Genomic DNA, 14,679 nt, shown 5'->3' on the forward strand with positions numbered 1-14,679 from the left:
GAAGCTGGCAGTACATGCGTTGAACAAGTTCAGAGCTTCTCGCGCAAGTTCCTCATTCGAATCATGCTGTCTTGCAATGTGGTCGCCAACAATGTACCATCTGGGCTCCACAACCGGCTTTCATGGAGTCCTCTATTCTCCCCTGACCGACTCGTCCAGGCCTCCTGCACAAACCACTTTTGCCGCAATTCCTGCCCCTGTCTGGCTGAATCCCAGTCGATCATTCGCAGAGGCTCTCCGTGTTCGTGGAACACCACTGTGTGACTCAGGCTTGCCATTGTGACCCATGTATTTGCGCGGCCCAGGGCCTTAGTGATGACAAATATGGAATTCTTGTCACTGGTATATAGGTGAGCACACGCGTAGAGGTTGTCGTACTCACCCGCCCTGTCTTTGCTTTTGACTTCATCTTCATCCTCAGGACTCTCTCCACCATCAGGTGAACCTCTGAGGCGATAGAACTGCAATTGGCGGTATTTATGTGGGTTCTTTCTGACATCCTCCGTTTCATTATATCGTTTCATATCCACTTTTCTAACCTCCACCCCTGGAAACTCACGCTCAGCTAAGTCACCTTGTTTGACCCCCTCTTCCCACCACGGTGCATCAATACTGGGCGCGACAGGGTGGTCTTCAGGTCTTTTACCCTGGAGGACAAACCTGTATCTCTTTTCAAACTCCGCTGCAGGCTGGTGGCTGTAGTTATACCGAGCCTCACTGCGTTTGAAGGAACACAGGCACGAGAAACAGACCTCTCCTTCCTGTCTCGCGTCTACAGCACGCAGACAATACACACCTCCGTCCCGGATGTGACGGACCGAGTACACAAAAGGGACGTCGATACGACCGGGTAAGATGAAGGTACCACTTATGTTCTGGACACAAACATGTCAATAATGTCTGTTTGTTTCTGCATCGTCCTGGAGCCGAAATATAATAAACCGATATTGTGTAGATTCTACCCGATCAGAGAACTTACATGTATCACATAACCCTTCTCCACCGTCTTCGAGGCTGCGTACGCTGATTGCGCATATACATGCCCACCGAAAGCCATGTTCGTGTGGCCATTGGCGCATGGGAGTTCCAGCGCCCTGAACACCTCCACCTTCTCTGCTCCATTTTCAATTGCTCCGTTGTTTACCCCGCTAATATCGACTCTTTCCACGGCCATCAATTTCGCAAAGGGCAGTGGAGAGTTTCCGATACCTTCTTGGTCATCGGGACCTGATGCGGAGGGAGGCATGCTGGCAATGTTAGGATATTGCTAGTCGCACGGGAATTCGTGTACTATGGTGAGACGGAAGGAACTGCTCGATCTGATTGAAAGTATATCAGGATGTGGAGAGATTAAAAAAAGCTGAAGCCTGAAGACAGCGCGGTAGTACTACCGCAGAAGCTCAAACGGTCATGATAACAGGCGCTGGAGGGGCAGAGACTCTGGAACTGCCACTTAGCAGGTGATCCCCATAAATAAGCTCCTGGGCCTGTCTTTTAAGAAGCTAGGGAGCATCGCGATTCCCAGTTAGGACAGATAAGCCCATGCTACCGAATCGACGCCATGGCCGTGAGCGGGCACTGAAGCTGTTTACCCGACAACATGGGAAAGGTACCTCGGCAGGGGAAGCGGAGATTTCCCGTCCGTTCTAGTGGACACATGACCTTATTGTCTCTTGCAGATGTCAGATGTCAGTACAAACATAGGAACACGAAGTTCAGGGAGGATGACAACAGGCGAAGGAGAAAGAAAGCGATGTGTTTATCGGATCCCTTTTACCACATCCTGCCTCATGCAGTGCACAATAATAATTGGCAGCTTTAACCAGGTATGTACCGGGATCTGGCGATCACGTGCGGGGAGTCGATCATGACGGTCCGGATCGCATTTTGCTTTGAACAGACGTCAAAAAAAGGTGGTGTGATGCTTCCCACATGTTCAATGGAAAATAGTGGCCCTCCTAAACTGTGGAACAAACTGGAAAATATAACTCAGAAGCGCAGCCGGATAGAGACTGCTAGAACTCGAATAGGATCGGACATGGAGACGAAAGAAAGCAGAGGAATGGTGAAATCTGCAAAAAGTGACATTCATGCGCCATTATATCTCTAAAAATACAGAGTGTATGCTGTCATTCCCATAAAATTGTACAATGCCAGACCCGATCAAGACGGCCAGTACCTCCATAAATCTCTTTTTCGGAAGAGAGCGCAAAAGCTCAATATCTCTCCTCGTCCAACATATTCGTCGTCCTCAACCAACAGAAAATAAAATCAGGTTCTATCGGCAGAAATCGTCTCCGAAATATTCTTAACGTTGTTCCACTCGACCCGTCCGCCCACGTCCTTGATGTCCTCCAACTTGTCTCCCAGCTTCACGACGGAGAATCGGACCATTCGCGGGTCCAGACTGAGGGTCCTTCGGACAGCCTTTTGCACTGCTCCAGAGGCGTCGAAGCGCATGATAAAGTGGTGTCCTTCGGTGTATCTGGCCTGGTGCTTCGTGGTGGGCTTGGGGAGGCGGAAGGTACCCCAGTTCGTGTATCCGCGGACTACGCCGCCGGAGCGCAGAACTTGGATTCCGGCATTACGGGCGATTCTGTAATTTTATAAGCCTAAATCCTCACAGAGGAGTCGTGCATTTATTGTCCGGAGACTTCTTTGGGCGATGGATGTAATGACGGCGGGGGAGGATGGGGTCAAACGTACTCTCGGACCTCGTTGAGGCTGCCCGGTCGGACCTATTGACGTTAGACTGAGAACATAAAAGAATCCGAAGGGAAACAACATACGACTGCGATCAGCTCATACAACATCTCGGATAACGGAGTTGATGGGGCTGCTGTACGGAAACGGTTCGGTGATGCACGGCCTAGGTTTTTTGACGGCGGGCGAGGAGCTTTTGCGGCTTATCGGCCGGCTTGGCACGAGCTTCCCGTATCAGGCCCGACGGGGAAGGGAAGCTCTCCCACATTAACCTCCCCTTCCCTTCTTCCTCACCACCTCTCCCATTCCTCTCCACTCCCGGTCCTCTTCTAAAAAATAAATTCAAAATGTCCGCTGTCGCCAGAGCTGCCCGTCCTTTTGCCTCCCGAGTGCTCTCCCAGAGACTCCCTCTCTCGACCTGTGTCGGCGGAGTCTCATGTTTCCCGCGGGGAAGCATCAGGAGCTTCTCCCGGAGTTCTTTGTGTACGAATCCAAGTTTTCTTTTTTGCCTCGCAGTCATTTTGAACGCTTCTCCCATTTGCCTAACTCATACATTGGAAAAATGGCTAACCAATTCCTACAGGGCAAGTGAAGAAGTACACTGAGTCTCACGAGTGGATAGAATTGGCCGAAGACGGCAAGACTGGTAACTACTCCCTGACCTTCCACCTTTGCGATTCAATTGCTCCTCAGAGGCCGAATGGCGCATGCTCACAATTCATAAAGCCAAGATCGGCATCACGGAGTACGCCGCCAAGTCCCTCGGTGACGTCGTCTTCGTCGAGCTCCCCACCGCGGACCTGGAGGTCGCTGCTGGGGAGCCCGTCGGAGCCGTCGAGTCCGTCAAGTCGGCCTCCGATGTGCTCTCCCCCGTTGCTGGAAAGGTCATCGAGGGCAACGCTGTGCTGGACGACCGGGCCAAGACTATCAACGAGAGCCCCGAGGACCAGGGCTGGATCGCGAAGATCGAGGTTGCGGATGCTTCCGAGTTGGACGGCTTGCTAGATGCGCAGGCCTACAAGGAGTCCCTTGGAGAGGAGTAGACCATTTGATGAAGACGGATAGAGAAAAAAAAATAATACGGAAGATATGATTATGTGACTGTTTAGCGTTAGTTGGTTTCTGATGGGCTTGTGTGATCCGCCACTTTCAACGGATGTATTAGACTCACAGCATTTATGTTGTTCACGACTAGGCCGGGATTTCATTCAACAGGAACGGCCTTGGTGGATGTAGCTTATCCTTCGGTTCTTTCAACCAGGTCATCTTCCTAAAATCTTCTGTTTCCTCTGGCTTTTTCGCCTGACCATCGTGGACATTCCAACCGGTCCCCCTACACTTACCCGTAGAGTGTTACTTTGCCTTACTATAACGCCTAACAGCAATTAGTCGAAGTGAAATAATAGGATGGTACTCTGCGGACTGCAGGCTCCTTACAACTGAACATGATTCGCCTACAGGGGCGGCTGGATATAGATACTGATAAGCGAAAAGGGAAAAGATCCATCAAGGACCTCTATCCATTAAGTATTAAGCATGTCATTTATCCTGTCTATGGAACATATTTTCTTCAAAATACAGACTCTGGCGGACCTCTAGACCGGCGGTATAGACTCCCGGCATATCGGACACTGCAACCTTAATCTCATCCAGCTTTCGAGACAGGTGCTATGGAATATATGCCGACAAGGAGTCACCATATAGGCGCGGCGACCGAGGATACTTGTTGCGCCATCGGCAACGCTACTGCCAACGACACCTCCAGGAGCCACGATAACAGGGACCTCGATTTCCTGCATGCAGATGGCACAGTCGAAGATCTTTTTCTTTTTGTCCTTTTGTCTCTGCCTCTCACTGGCGCTTGAGGTGCTTGCAGAATCCCGTTCCTCGGCTCGGAGGAAGCTGATGGGCAGTGTGCCGCCGGACTCGACGTCCTCACCGGATCCAGAAGCAGATGTATCGCGCAGGATAGGGTGGTAGTCATATGCTGGCGGGGCCCAGCCTCTGGGAACGAAGAAACGGGGGCCCAGTATGTCCTGGCTAGCAAGCGCCCACACTTGTATCCAAACCCAGCCGGCCATAGCGAAGGCGGTTGTCGAATCTGGACGAATATAAAGCACGTTGGCGCGGACAGTGAGGAAATAGATGAAAGGGGATAATCGAAGGACACTCTGTCCTACCACAAAGTCCCATCGCAACGCCTTACGACAGTTTCGTATGACGTTGCGGTAGATTTGGGGGACCCAGAATGAGAGGTAAAAGAACGCCAGGCCTTTCGCGTAAATCGCTCCTAGCCGGTTGGGCCAAAGAAGAGCCCAGAGCGACAGGACGAGAAGCACAAAAAGAACGAAGTAAAACCGAGCGTACATGGCTCCGACGTCGCTCCCTGTCTCGTTCTGTCCCTGTGCCGTGCCGCGATTAGTCTGGACGTCCTCGTCGGGAGGTTCGTCTTGATCGGGTGGCAGGATTATCGGGGTTGCGCCAGAGTCTGCAGGACGAGCCGCAGTTGCAGGCAGAGGCAGAGTGTCTTGATGCTGGTTCGAAGTCTGTGAAGCAGCACGGCGACTCTGTTCTCTCCTTTCAGGCGCCTGAACCGCCCATATCTCCATCATAAACCTCATCCCTATGTAACTGACAGAGAGGAAAGCAAGGAAGGCAGCAGAAGTAAGAATCAAGAACGATGTTTCGGCGTACAACTCCAAAAGAAGAAAGGTAATCACAAATGCATCACCATACGCCATCATTGCAATTGTATAGAAGCTTATCCGACTCCGTGTAGACGGCGTCGAAGCCTCTTTTATTTGTTTCGTAAGCAGAGATATTTGAGCAATAAATACACCAGCCATGAGGAAAACTAGGCGCGATGCGTATTTACTGAACTCCTCCTGTTTCGGTCCGGATATGTATAGCGCTTCTGTAGGGGGATAATCAGGAGCGCCTTTGGTCTCCAGAATGAAGCCACAGTCGGGCGACAACACCACCGCAGACATCTTCATGGGAGGAGGCGCCGGAATTGGCGCTCCCACAGGAAACCTAAGTTCATCCTCAATCTCCTTAAGAAGCTGCCGCTCTGCTAAGGTATTATGTATCATGATCGGATGCTGCTGGAGGTAGATGACATATTCGCATTTGGGAGTAGGGAAACTCGCAGCCTGCGATCCGTGAGGCAAGGAGGACCACGGAAAGAAAGTAACCGAATGGTTCTCCTTCTCAGCAATCGTATCTGAGAGAGACTTGAGCAGGAGCTTGTGTGAAAGCTCGAATGTATCTTGCGACAGCGTGAAGTGCGGTAACGAGAATATTCCACCGAACTTCTCGCTCGTTGTGGTCAGAATGATTCCTCCCGTCTCAGGGAAATGCACTCCAAACAAGGACAAGTGCCATGTATTTCCAAGCGAGCTGTCACTTTCAATTGCCAACTCTGCTCTGATCTCCCGAACATGGCCGCTGTTTTGCTGTAGCTCCTCACCATCACCCTCGTGCAGATCGAAGTAGAAAGTCCCAGTGTCGCCAGTCACATTCAGGCCGAAGTCGTGGGTGACATAGTCATTCTCGAGGGCAAGTGCAGTGATGTTCAGACGTGGGTGATACGAGACGGTTTTCTGCCGCACCCAATCGCCCCGAAGCTTCCCTGTGACGTTGTGATAGACCGGAAGAGGTTGTTGTGTCAGGTTCAAAGATGAAACTCCATCTTCAGTCTCCAGCGCTTCCGGAACATGCAAGCCAGCACCCAGGAGAGCAGAACGTAGCTGACGACGGGCTTTATCTTGGACGCCTGGCAGCAGATCCCACGAATAACTATCGTTCTTCCTTAACCCCGCGATGGGGAGCCATCGATCCGCGTGAGGAGCGAAGTCCCCATACTTCGACTCATTCAGAAGACGCAGCGCGTGCTGCTCTTCGGCAATTTCATGCTGATGCTCTCGGTCATGGTCGATCAGCGGGGCGCGGTTTTGGGAACTGACAAGCAGATAAAGCGCTATGAGGATGAATAGGAGGGACCCGCGGCTATCCATAAACGTCGGGCGATGCGGTCATCGGGATCAGTCTCCTCAAGCAGGGATTATATTCATCGCATGGCCATTCCAGGAGTGAGCAGGTAGCAGTTGAGAGGAGCAAGCGGCGCCCGGCGGGAGGCTGTGCGGGTCGAGGATAGCGGAACTATGATGGCCGTTTGCGATACAAAGCCTGAGGCCGAGATTCTATCGCTTCTATCGCCGCGTCCCGCTCCGCCTTCTCCTGACCCGCCACAGCACTCTACAGAAGCAGAGGTGACCGGTAAGTCTCAATAATCTCCTTCGTATGAAACGTCCTGATAACTGTCCGTGGCAGCGATCGGCCGCGGTTTTCCTTAGTTGGACAACCGTCAATGGCTTCGGACCACCTACCGATCCCTCTCCCTCCGCGGACCCCTACTCCTCCGCCCGATGATTCTCCAGCGCGCGACGATGCCGCTACGGCGGCTGCGCTGCCATCTTATGATCCCAGCACCCTTTCTCCGATGGTAGACACGTTTCCTCATCTGGGCGGTGCTGCTGATGCGAATACCTTAAGCCCGGCCGATTCGACATCTATTGACACGCCAGCGCAAATGCAGAACAGCTCTAGCGGAGATGGAGCCGGCCCTTTCAATTTTAAGCCAATGGTCCTGGCGAAGAGTCCAGTTGTGAAGTCGGTACGGTAAACCTCTATTGTCCTGAATTGCTACAGCAGCTATGGTGCTGACAACTCCAAAGAACATTGGACAGAGACGTGGCCATAAATACAAGCATAGCAGTATTTCTCATCAGATATTTCTTGAACCTCCGCCTAGAGCTCCTCTGGCCCTACCTAATTCGCTACCCGTGCCAACCCTGATAGAATGCAAAGCCAGCATGTCGAAAGAGCAAAACATCCGGTTCTGGTGGAGCGTATATCACATGGTCGTTGCTGGGTACACGCTCTGGAGCGCACATGGCTCCTTGGCTATGACGGCCCTGTCGCATTTGATTCTCTTCGACTCCCTCGGGGCTCTGCTCTGCGTTGCTGTTGATGTCTTGGGGAACTTCGAGGTCTGGAAGAGGTCCAGTATTCGCCATCCCTTCGGCCTCGAACGAGCTGAGGTGCTGGCTGGGTTCGCGCTGTCTGTGCTGCTGTTATTCATGGGGTTGGACCTCATATCTCATAACCTCCAGCATCTCCTGGAGGCCTCGGGCCATGAACCCCACCATGCTCACGATCATGAGCGCGTCTCACCGGGAAGCGTTGACATCACTGCTGTCCTAGCAATCTCTTCAACCTTGATATCCGCCATTGGACTGAAGAACCATGCCAGGATAGGCAAGGCGATGCGGTTTGCCTACATCGAGTCGCTGCCGTCTGTCCTCAGCAACCCTTCTCATTTCCTAACTCTTTCCTGCTCTACGCTTCTCCTGCTGCTCCCATTGCTATCCATCAAGCTCTATGTTTGGCTTGATCGGATTCTGTCCGGCACCATAGCCATCTCGATGTGCGTTCTGGGGGTCCGCCTGGTGAAGACGCTGGGGTCGATGCTCCTCATGTCATACTCTGGCCGGGGTGTCTCTGACGTGATGAGGGATATCGAGTCTGACCCTGCCGTCTCCGGAATCGACGATGCCAGATTCTGGCAGGTCCACCACGGTCTCTGCATGGCCAACCTCAAGCTCAGGGTCTCCGGGTCAGAAGAGAATCTTGTCCGGCTGCGCGAGCGGATATCCAGCTTGATAAAGAACCGGCTGGGGGGAGGATATGGCTCGGGAGGTCAGAAATGGGAGATATCACTACAATTCACAACAGAGCAGACGTGACGTGATGTGATGGTTTTGAAATACATATAATTTAATTCCTTTTGTACTATTCCTAGGAAACAGAAACATTAAATAAGTTCTCTTGTATCTGCTCTGTGTTCTGTTGTGTTGTAAATGCTACGCCTGAAGCGGATGTGCCGTTCAGAATAACGCTATCTCATTCCATCCTGAAGTGATTCGTTCCCCTGAAAAGGCCTCCATTTATTTACCCCTAGGGACAAAATATCGTTGTGACATCACAGCAACACGACCCACCATTGCCATAGCGCGATCTGTTCGTGGAGGGCAAGATGAGAGATGGTCTAGTCACCTGGCCATCTGTAGGATCGAGTAGGCAAATGGGTGTATCCTTATCCATATGTATGCTGATTATCCAAAACGTACCCACCAAATAAAGGGAAAGATGAAAGCTTCCATTACATATAACCCTCTGCTGATGCTTTGAGTTGAGGTCTTCCGGTATTGATTTGGTATTGTCTTCTGCCCGGAGGTTACGTTGGAATGATAGACGTGGACATGCATCAGTGGGGACGCCCCCTTGATTGAGCGGGGTAGTTAAACAGCGAACCCACAGATCCGATAAGGATAATAGAAAATGAAATTCAGTTAAGTGGATAGATACAGAAGAACTGTAATTGCTGAAAGAGTAACAAAAGAATCTCTTCAAACTCATCCTCGTAGTTTGTCCCGCAAAGAAGATGTGCTGTGTCGCCTGTATGTATCGATACAATTTCCCTTCCTCCTCACTCCTCTTCTGGCAGGAAAAAAAAGTTGTCAATGATCATCATTAATAGTAACTGTGCAGCCTCCCTAGCCCGTTTCGACAATGAAATCCATCAGTCCTAAGTAAATCCAGCATCACGAGGTCGCAGCCAGAACGCCCGGTTCCTCCGCCTTCTCGCGCTCGGCACGTCTCCGACGCTTCTCGAGGAGAGCCTCCCGACGCTCCGCGAGGATCTTGAGCTGTCTGTCCTCGACGCCCTGGAGCCAGTACCCGAAGCTGCCCCCGACGCCCGCGAAGAGGGGGTACACCCAGAGAGACTCCTTGTTCAGGAGGGGACGCATCTCGATGCCGAGTTGCCAAAGGCGGACGGCGATGCCTGTGGAGTTGGACATGTTAGTCATGTTTCATAGTGCTTGACTAGCTGCAGTTGTCATGATAGGAACATAAATAGATACGGATCTTAACCAGGTATCCACGTACCGAAGCCGCCCCAGAAGAGGACTTTGTGGACCATTTTTGTTGATAAGAGACGGTGGTGGGGTTGGACTGAAGCCGGGCGGGGTACGAAGGAGAGTAGATTTGCAAGAATGGAGGATGCGTCGTCTCGGATCCTCCGTACCCAGAGCAGGTTGTTTTTGGACTGACTGTCTTGAGAACCGGGGATACGATGGGGACTCTGGGGTTGTTTCTGTGGGGGAGCGGAGTCGAGCGTGAGGTTGACCCGGAGTTCGGTCCAGCGAATCAGCGTCGGCCCGTACGCGAGTCTGGAAAAAGGTTCCACCGACAGCCCGACGCGATCTCAACCGCGGCCGCCAGAGACATCGATGCCAGCGGGCAAGCAGAAGACATGAAGCGACGTTGAGCACTTGTTCTACTGATCCTGACTCCTCCTTTGGTCTGCCGCCATGGCTGGTCCAGACGAGATGGCGGACGTGAAGACGACAGGCACCAAGAGGCCGGCGCTGGACATCGAAAGTCTCCAGCGCAAGAAGTTCAAGACCTCCGAGCTGCCCTTGTCCGCGGCGCAGCGCGCGGCCATCGACAACCTCCTGTATACTTTTAAGAAGAGGGGGGATTTTGATAATGTCCGAAAGACGATCTGGGCGGAGTTTAACGAAGGGGTAAGGCCTTTTCATGCTTCTACGTGTTTTTGCATTTTGCGGTCCTGGCTTGCAGATTGACAGATGGGCTTATCCTTTTCGTGTTCAAACAGGAGGCGAAGACTTCGTTTGTGAACTCCCTGATTGAGCTGGCCGAGTCCGAAATCGAACGCGAGCCCGCGCTTTTGTCTCGAGAGAGAGGAAAAGCCGCGACCCTAATTGAAGGCGCCGTCGACCGCAGCGACATCTACAAGAACGTGGAGAGCTCCCTGGAAGAACTAACCTCCAAGCACTTAGAGTCTATCCTCAACTCAATTAGAAACATACGCCGCGAGGAGGTTGGCGAAGAGGTGGCAGTCCAGGAGGAGCGGTCTGGTAACAAAACCGACGAAGACTTCGACCGCCACGTCAAGGCCAAACGGGAGGAACGCGAACGAGTGTACCAAGAGGAACTGCTTAAGCAGAGAGAAAAGGAGGAAGAGGAAGCAAGAGCTCGAGCTGAAGAGGAGCGCAAGCAGCGCGAGCTGCAACGCCAAAGGGAGGAAGAGAGGGCCAAGGAAAGAGAGCGCGAAGAGAAGAGACGCGCAGAGCGTGAGCGTATACGGGAGGAACAGCGATTGCTTGAGGAGCAAAGAGAAAGGGAACGCGAAGAGAGATATGAGCGGAGGAGACGGGAGGAACGCGAGAGATACCGGGATCGGGACCGTGACCGGTACAGTGACCGAGACCGAGACCGCTACAGTGATCGGTATAGCGACCGCGATCGTTCTCGCGGTTATGACAGAGGTGTGTCTCCACGCTATCGCGACTCAAGAAGAGACCGTTCCCCGACCCCCAAAGATCCCACTCCGCCTCCTCCTCCTCCACCACCCGTTGACGACAAATCCCTGGAAGAAGCCGCTCTGCAGATGCTCCTGAAAGAGGGCGAAGAGCTAGCAGCCAAGTCACGACAAAAGCCCGAATTCGACTTCGAAGAGGCCGAGGCCATCGAAAGCGGCCGCAAACCGCCACCCCGTGCGAAGAGTGTCACAGAGTCCAGGTATTCCAACACTCCGAAAGACCATCGCAGCCCATCCCGCGACCACGATCGACGAAGACGCGAAGGAACAGAGGACCGGCACGATCGCCCACGGACGCGGAGACGAGACGACAGCCGGAGCCGCTCTCGCACCAGACGCTACAGCCGGAGTCGATCCCGTCCGAGACGCTATCACAGCCGCAGCCGCTCCCGTACGGGACGCTCATCTCGATACGACGGTGACCGTCGACGCGATACCAGAGAATGGTCCAGAGAGACATCAGCCCGCCCTCGTGACCGGGACCGGGACCGTGACCGCGATGCAGGCGACGACAGGCTCTCGATCCGCAACTACAGAGACGACCGTTCCTCCATCGACAAGAACTACAGAAGCAGCCGCCGCAGCAGAAGCAGGTCTACCGTCCGGGGCCGTGATCGGGACCGAGACCGAGATACCAGCTACAGGGATCGCAGCCGTGACCGCGACCGAGACGACCGCCGTGACCGTCGACGAAGCTACAACTACCGTGACTACTCACGCTCTCGCTCTCGCTCTCGCTCTCGATCCCGGTCCCGGTCCCGATCCCGATCTCGCTCCCGCCGCCGTGAACGCTCGCGCACCCGTTCCCGCACCCGTTCCCTATCCCGGTCCCGAGTCCGCAGACGATCCTACTCCCGTCCTCCCACCAGACGAGATCGACGGTCTCGCTCCCGCCGCCGCTCACCCTCCCAGCTCGATATCGACCGGTACGTCCCGCCCACGAGCAACCGGAGCAGATCGCCACGGAGACGGATCCGGTCTCCCGATCGTGATAGGGACGATCGGCCCCGGTATGTGGAGATCGATCGGTATGTTCCTGGGGGAGATCGTGATCGCGACCGTGATAGGGATCGGGATCGTGACAGAGACAGAGACAGAGATAGAGACCGAGATGCGGATGACAGGAGAAGTAGCAGAAGGAGTCGGAGCCGGAGTCGGTAGAAGTGGGAGGTTGGCTATTTAGGGCTGGTGGCGTCGTGAACGGAACGATGATCTCCTCTGGCAAGGAGTGCGGAGTAAACCATAAACTGTACATGTACAATAGTTCCGTTGGGTATCTGTATGGGATGTAAGCATCTTTTAATGACTAGGGACAGGCTGGGTTGTGAATGGAGTGAAACTACTCGTAGACGGCATAGAATCCATTTCTTGTGAAAATGACCAGATCTACTGTCACTTTACAGTAGGTGTAGAAGAGAGGATCCAATATTGGCCACACCTAGATGATGGTGTCTTATATTTCGGTGTCTTCTGGAATATGCGAGCATAGGTACATAATTGAGTGTGCACATGAAAGTGAAAGGATAAGAATACAATGCCAATCCGCAAGCAGAGACGCCAGTTCATGCATACTAGACAGAAAAAATAGAGAAAAAGTTAGGGGTTATGTATATCCCACCACAATCTCTACCGACTCATGCTACTACTCCCTCTCTTCATCCACGGCGGGCGTCTTCACCTATTGAGCACCTGAGCCTTCCTCTAACCTCTTCTTTGTCGCCTCCACAGCCTTCTGGAATCCATCGTGCTCTTCATGGCGCTTGTAGAAGTATGAATTGGTCCCGGCGGGCCGAAGCTCAGGCGAGAGGCGGTCGAGGATGGTGTCCTCAAGAGCCTTGATGGCGCGCTGGTTAGAACCGGACTTGTTCCACACCGAGATGAGGTGAGAGTTGAAGCGGACAGAGGTTGAGACGCCGAGGACATGGTCATGCTCTGCACAAGTTATTTAGTTGCTTGCACACTCACGAGGGAATGATAGGGGGTTGGGGTATGTACCTCCTTCGAGCGCTGCCTGGAACTCGTTCGCCATGCATAGGATAGCGATCTCATGAAAGAAGGCCTGCGCCTTGCTCTTTGGGACGCGGAACGTCCAGCATCCACCTTTCAGGTTCTCTGGATCTTCCCATACGGGCTTGACCCCCTTGCGGAAGATGTGGACGGAATCCCGGAGCCGGACCTTATCCCAGGGATAGTTATTGTAGACGCGGTAGAAGGTCGCAATGTCTGCAACATCTTCGTGCAGAATATACAGCCTGTTCTCGTAGTTGGCAGATTCAGAGTGTTTGTCATGCCATACCGTCCAGTGGTACTGGAAAGGTAGGGGACGGAGCTTGCCGATGATGTTCTGATGCAGTGATTTCCGGGTAGAGTTGATCGTGCTATTAACACCAGAAGTCCCTTCTGGGGTGGCAGGATCCCTGCCGTTGACTTGAAGCGTCGGGTTACTCATGCTGAGCTCGTGGGTATTTTTGGTGCGGACGGATTGGTCGCTGACGACCGCAAGTTTGCTGGGTTCGTTGAAATTACAAAGACGAGAGATGTAGTCGGCACAAGAGATACTCAAAGGACGGTACTCATCGCTTTTTTTGAGTCGAAATTTGTCCAGGCCAGCTGGAAGGTCCTTGTGAACCAGCTCGATGCACTGGTCTGGACTGAGATCAAGCTGATCCTTGGAGAGATAGGCTTTGAAACCGTAAAATCTGTCAAAAACGAAGAGGAGACCAGCGTCTAGCAGGGCCACGTATTCGTCGATCCACAATGCCCTGTCAGGATCCTTGGCCCCTGCCGTTGTACTGTAAGCAATGGGCATGTTGACAGAGCCAGAGAGAGTTGTGCAGATGATAAGGGTAGCGGGATGTGTAAGAATTGGCGTAGCAAGGAAGCCAGTGCAGAGAGCTGAGATGAAAAGGCCAGAAGACTTTGACAATTCTGGTAGTCGAGGGATGTAAGAAGTAGGAAAGAAAGGATCGAGGTGAAGATACAGGAGATAGCGCAGCAATGGACAAAAGCCCAGGGAACACAGAAAAACAATAGGACTGGAGGTCAGTGAATATCCTCTCCTCCTATTGATCTCGGAAAACCTAGTGGGGTCAAGCTTGACTTCGTTCACTCAAGGGAGTATAGAAGTGAATGGGCCAAGCCCAAGGTGAACCCCTATTTGGATCCATGGCATATACATAAACCAATAGCAAAAGCTGATCACACAGAACACATCAACAGCTCCCTGGGCTTCCTGGAGCATACTTTAAATAAAAGGAAACCCCAAAGGAATCAAAAAATAGGCAGAATGTTGAACACTGGAAACGATATACGGAGTATATACTAGTAGTGGGGAAGTAAACTGCGGCTTACCTGAGCGTCCAAGAACGAGATGAATAGCAGACGAAGCTAGACTGGCAGGGATCCAACTGCTTTGCGTCCCTGGAGGGTATGAGAGGAGAAAAAGGCTCTTCCAGCCTGGCAGCCCATGCAACGGGGGAGAAGACGATGTTGATGAACTGGAGGCG

The 14,679-nt window shown here is 52.7% G+C and overlaps 8 protein-coding genes across 8 annotated transcripts; 3 read left to right on the forward strand and 5 right to left on the reverse strand.

Moving 5' to 3' along the window:
- Positions 1 to 29: 29 nt before the first annotated feature.
- VTN00DRAFT_9646 (uncharacterized protein) lies at positions 30 to 1,246 on the reverse strand (the record flags this gene model as incomplete). Its single annotated transcript, XM_069436625.1, has 2 exons — positions 30 to 875; positions 980 to 1,246. The coding sequence occupies 2 exons, from the start codon at positions 1,244 to 1,246 to the stop codon at positions 30 to 32; spliced, it is 1,113 nt and encodes a 370-aa protein (XP_069284245.1).
- Positions 1,247 to 2,271: 1,025 nt separating this feature from the next.
- On the reverse strand, positions 2,272 to 2,813 carry VTN00DRAFT_9647 (mitochondrial 37S ribosomal protein bS6m; the record flags this gene model as incomplete). The annotated part of the gene is made up of 3 exons (XM_069436626.1): positions 2,272 to 2,596; positions 2,707 to 2,738; positions 2,790 to 2,813. The coding sequence occupies 3 exons, from the start codon at positions 2,811 to 2,813 to the stop codon at positions 2,272 to 2,274; spliced, it is 381 nt and encodes a 126-aa protein (XP_069284246.1).
- Positions 2,814 to 3,050: 237 nt separating this feature from the next.
- Positions 3,051 to 3,746, forward strand: VTN00DRAFT_9648 (uncharacterized protein; the record flags this gene model as incomplete). The annotated part of the gene is made up of 3 exons (XM_069436627.1): positions 3,051 to 3,186; positions 3,287 to 3,349; positions 3,430 to 3,746. The coding sequence occupies 3 exons, from the start codon at positions 3,051 to 3,053 to the stop codon at positions 3,744 to 3,746; spliced, it is 516 nt and encodes a 171-aa protein (XP_069284247.1).
- Positions 3,747 to 4,298: 552 nt separating this feature from the next.
- Positions 4,299 to 6,719, reverse strand: VTN00DRAFT_9649 (uncharacterized protein; the record flags this gene model as incomplete). Its single annotated transcript, XM_069436628.1, has 1 exon — positions 4,299 to 6,719. One exon carries the CDS (start codon positions 6,717 to 6,719, stop codon positions 4,299 to 4,301), a length of 2,421 nt encoding a protein of 806 aa, XP_069284248.1.
- A 353-nt stretch (positions 6,720 to 7,072) lies between these two features.
- Positions 7,073 to 8,510, forward strand: VTN00DRAFT_9650 (uncharacterized protein; the record flags this gene model as incomplete). Its single annotated transcript, XM_069436629.1, has 2 exons — positions 7,073 to 7,378; positions 7,440 to 8,510. 2 exons carry the CDS (start codon positions 7,073 to 7,075, stop codon positions 8,508 to 8,510), a joined length of 1,377 nt encoding a protein of 458 aa, XP_069284249.1.
- An 858-nt stretch (positions 8,511 to 9,368) lies between these two features.
- On the reverse strand, positions 9,369 to 9,748 carry VTN00DRAFT_9651 (uncharacterized protein; the record flags this gene model as incomplete). Its single annotated transcript, XM_069436630.1, has 2 exons — positions 9,369 to 9,610; positions 9,715 to 9,748. 2 exons carry the CDS (start codon positions 9,746 to 9,748, stop codon positions 9,369 to 9,371), a joined length of 276 nt encoding a protein of 91 aa, XP_069284250.1.
- Positions 9,749 to 10,139: 391 nt separating this feature from the next.
- VTN00DRAFT_9652 (uncharacterized protein) lies at positions 10,140 to 12,356 on the forward strand (the record flags this gene model as incomplete). The annotated part of the gene is made up of 3 exons (XM_069436631.1): positions 10,140 to 10,355; positions 10,448 to 11,348; positions 11,404 to 12,356. The coding sequence occupies 3 exons, from the start codon at positions 10,140 to 10,142 to the stop codon at positions 12,354 to 12,356; spliced, it is 2,070 nt and encodes a 689-aa protein (XP_069284251.1).
- A 495-nt stretch (positions 12,357 to 12,851) lies between these two features.
- Positions 12,852 to 13,982, reverse strand: VTN00DRAFT_9653 (uncharacterized protein; the record flags this gene model as incomplete). The annotated part of the gene is made up of 2 exons (XM_069436632.1): positions 12,852 to 13,105; positions 13,169 to 13,982. 2 exons carry the CDS (start codon positions 13,980 to 13,982, stop codon positions 12,852 to 12,854), a joined length of 1,068 nt encoding a protein of 355 aa, XP_069284252.1.
- Positions 13,983 to 14,679: the final 697 nt, after the last annotated feature.

Source organism: Thermoascus crustaceus (genome assembly GCF_041956765.1).
Source record: "Thermoascus crustaceus strain CBS 181.67 unplaced genomic scaffold VTN00scaffold_8, whole genome shotgun sequence".
Lineage (NCBI taxonomy): Eukaryota > Fungi > Ascomycota > Eurotiomycetes > Eurotiales > Thermoascaceae > Thermoascus > Thermoascus crustaceus.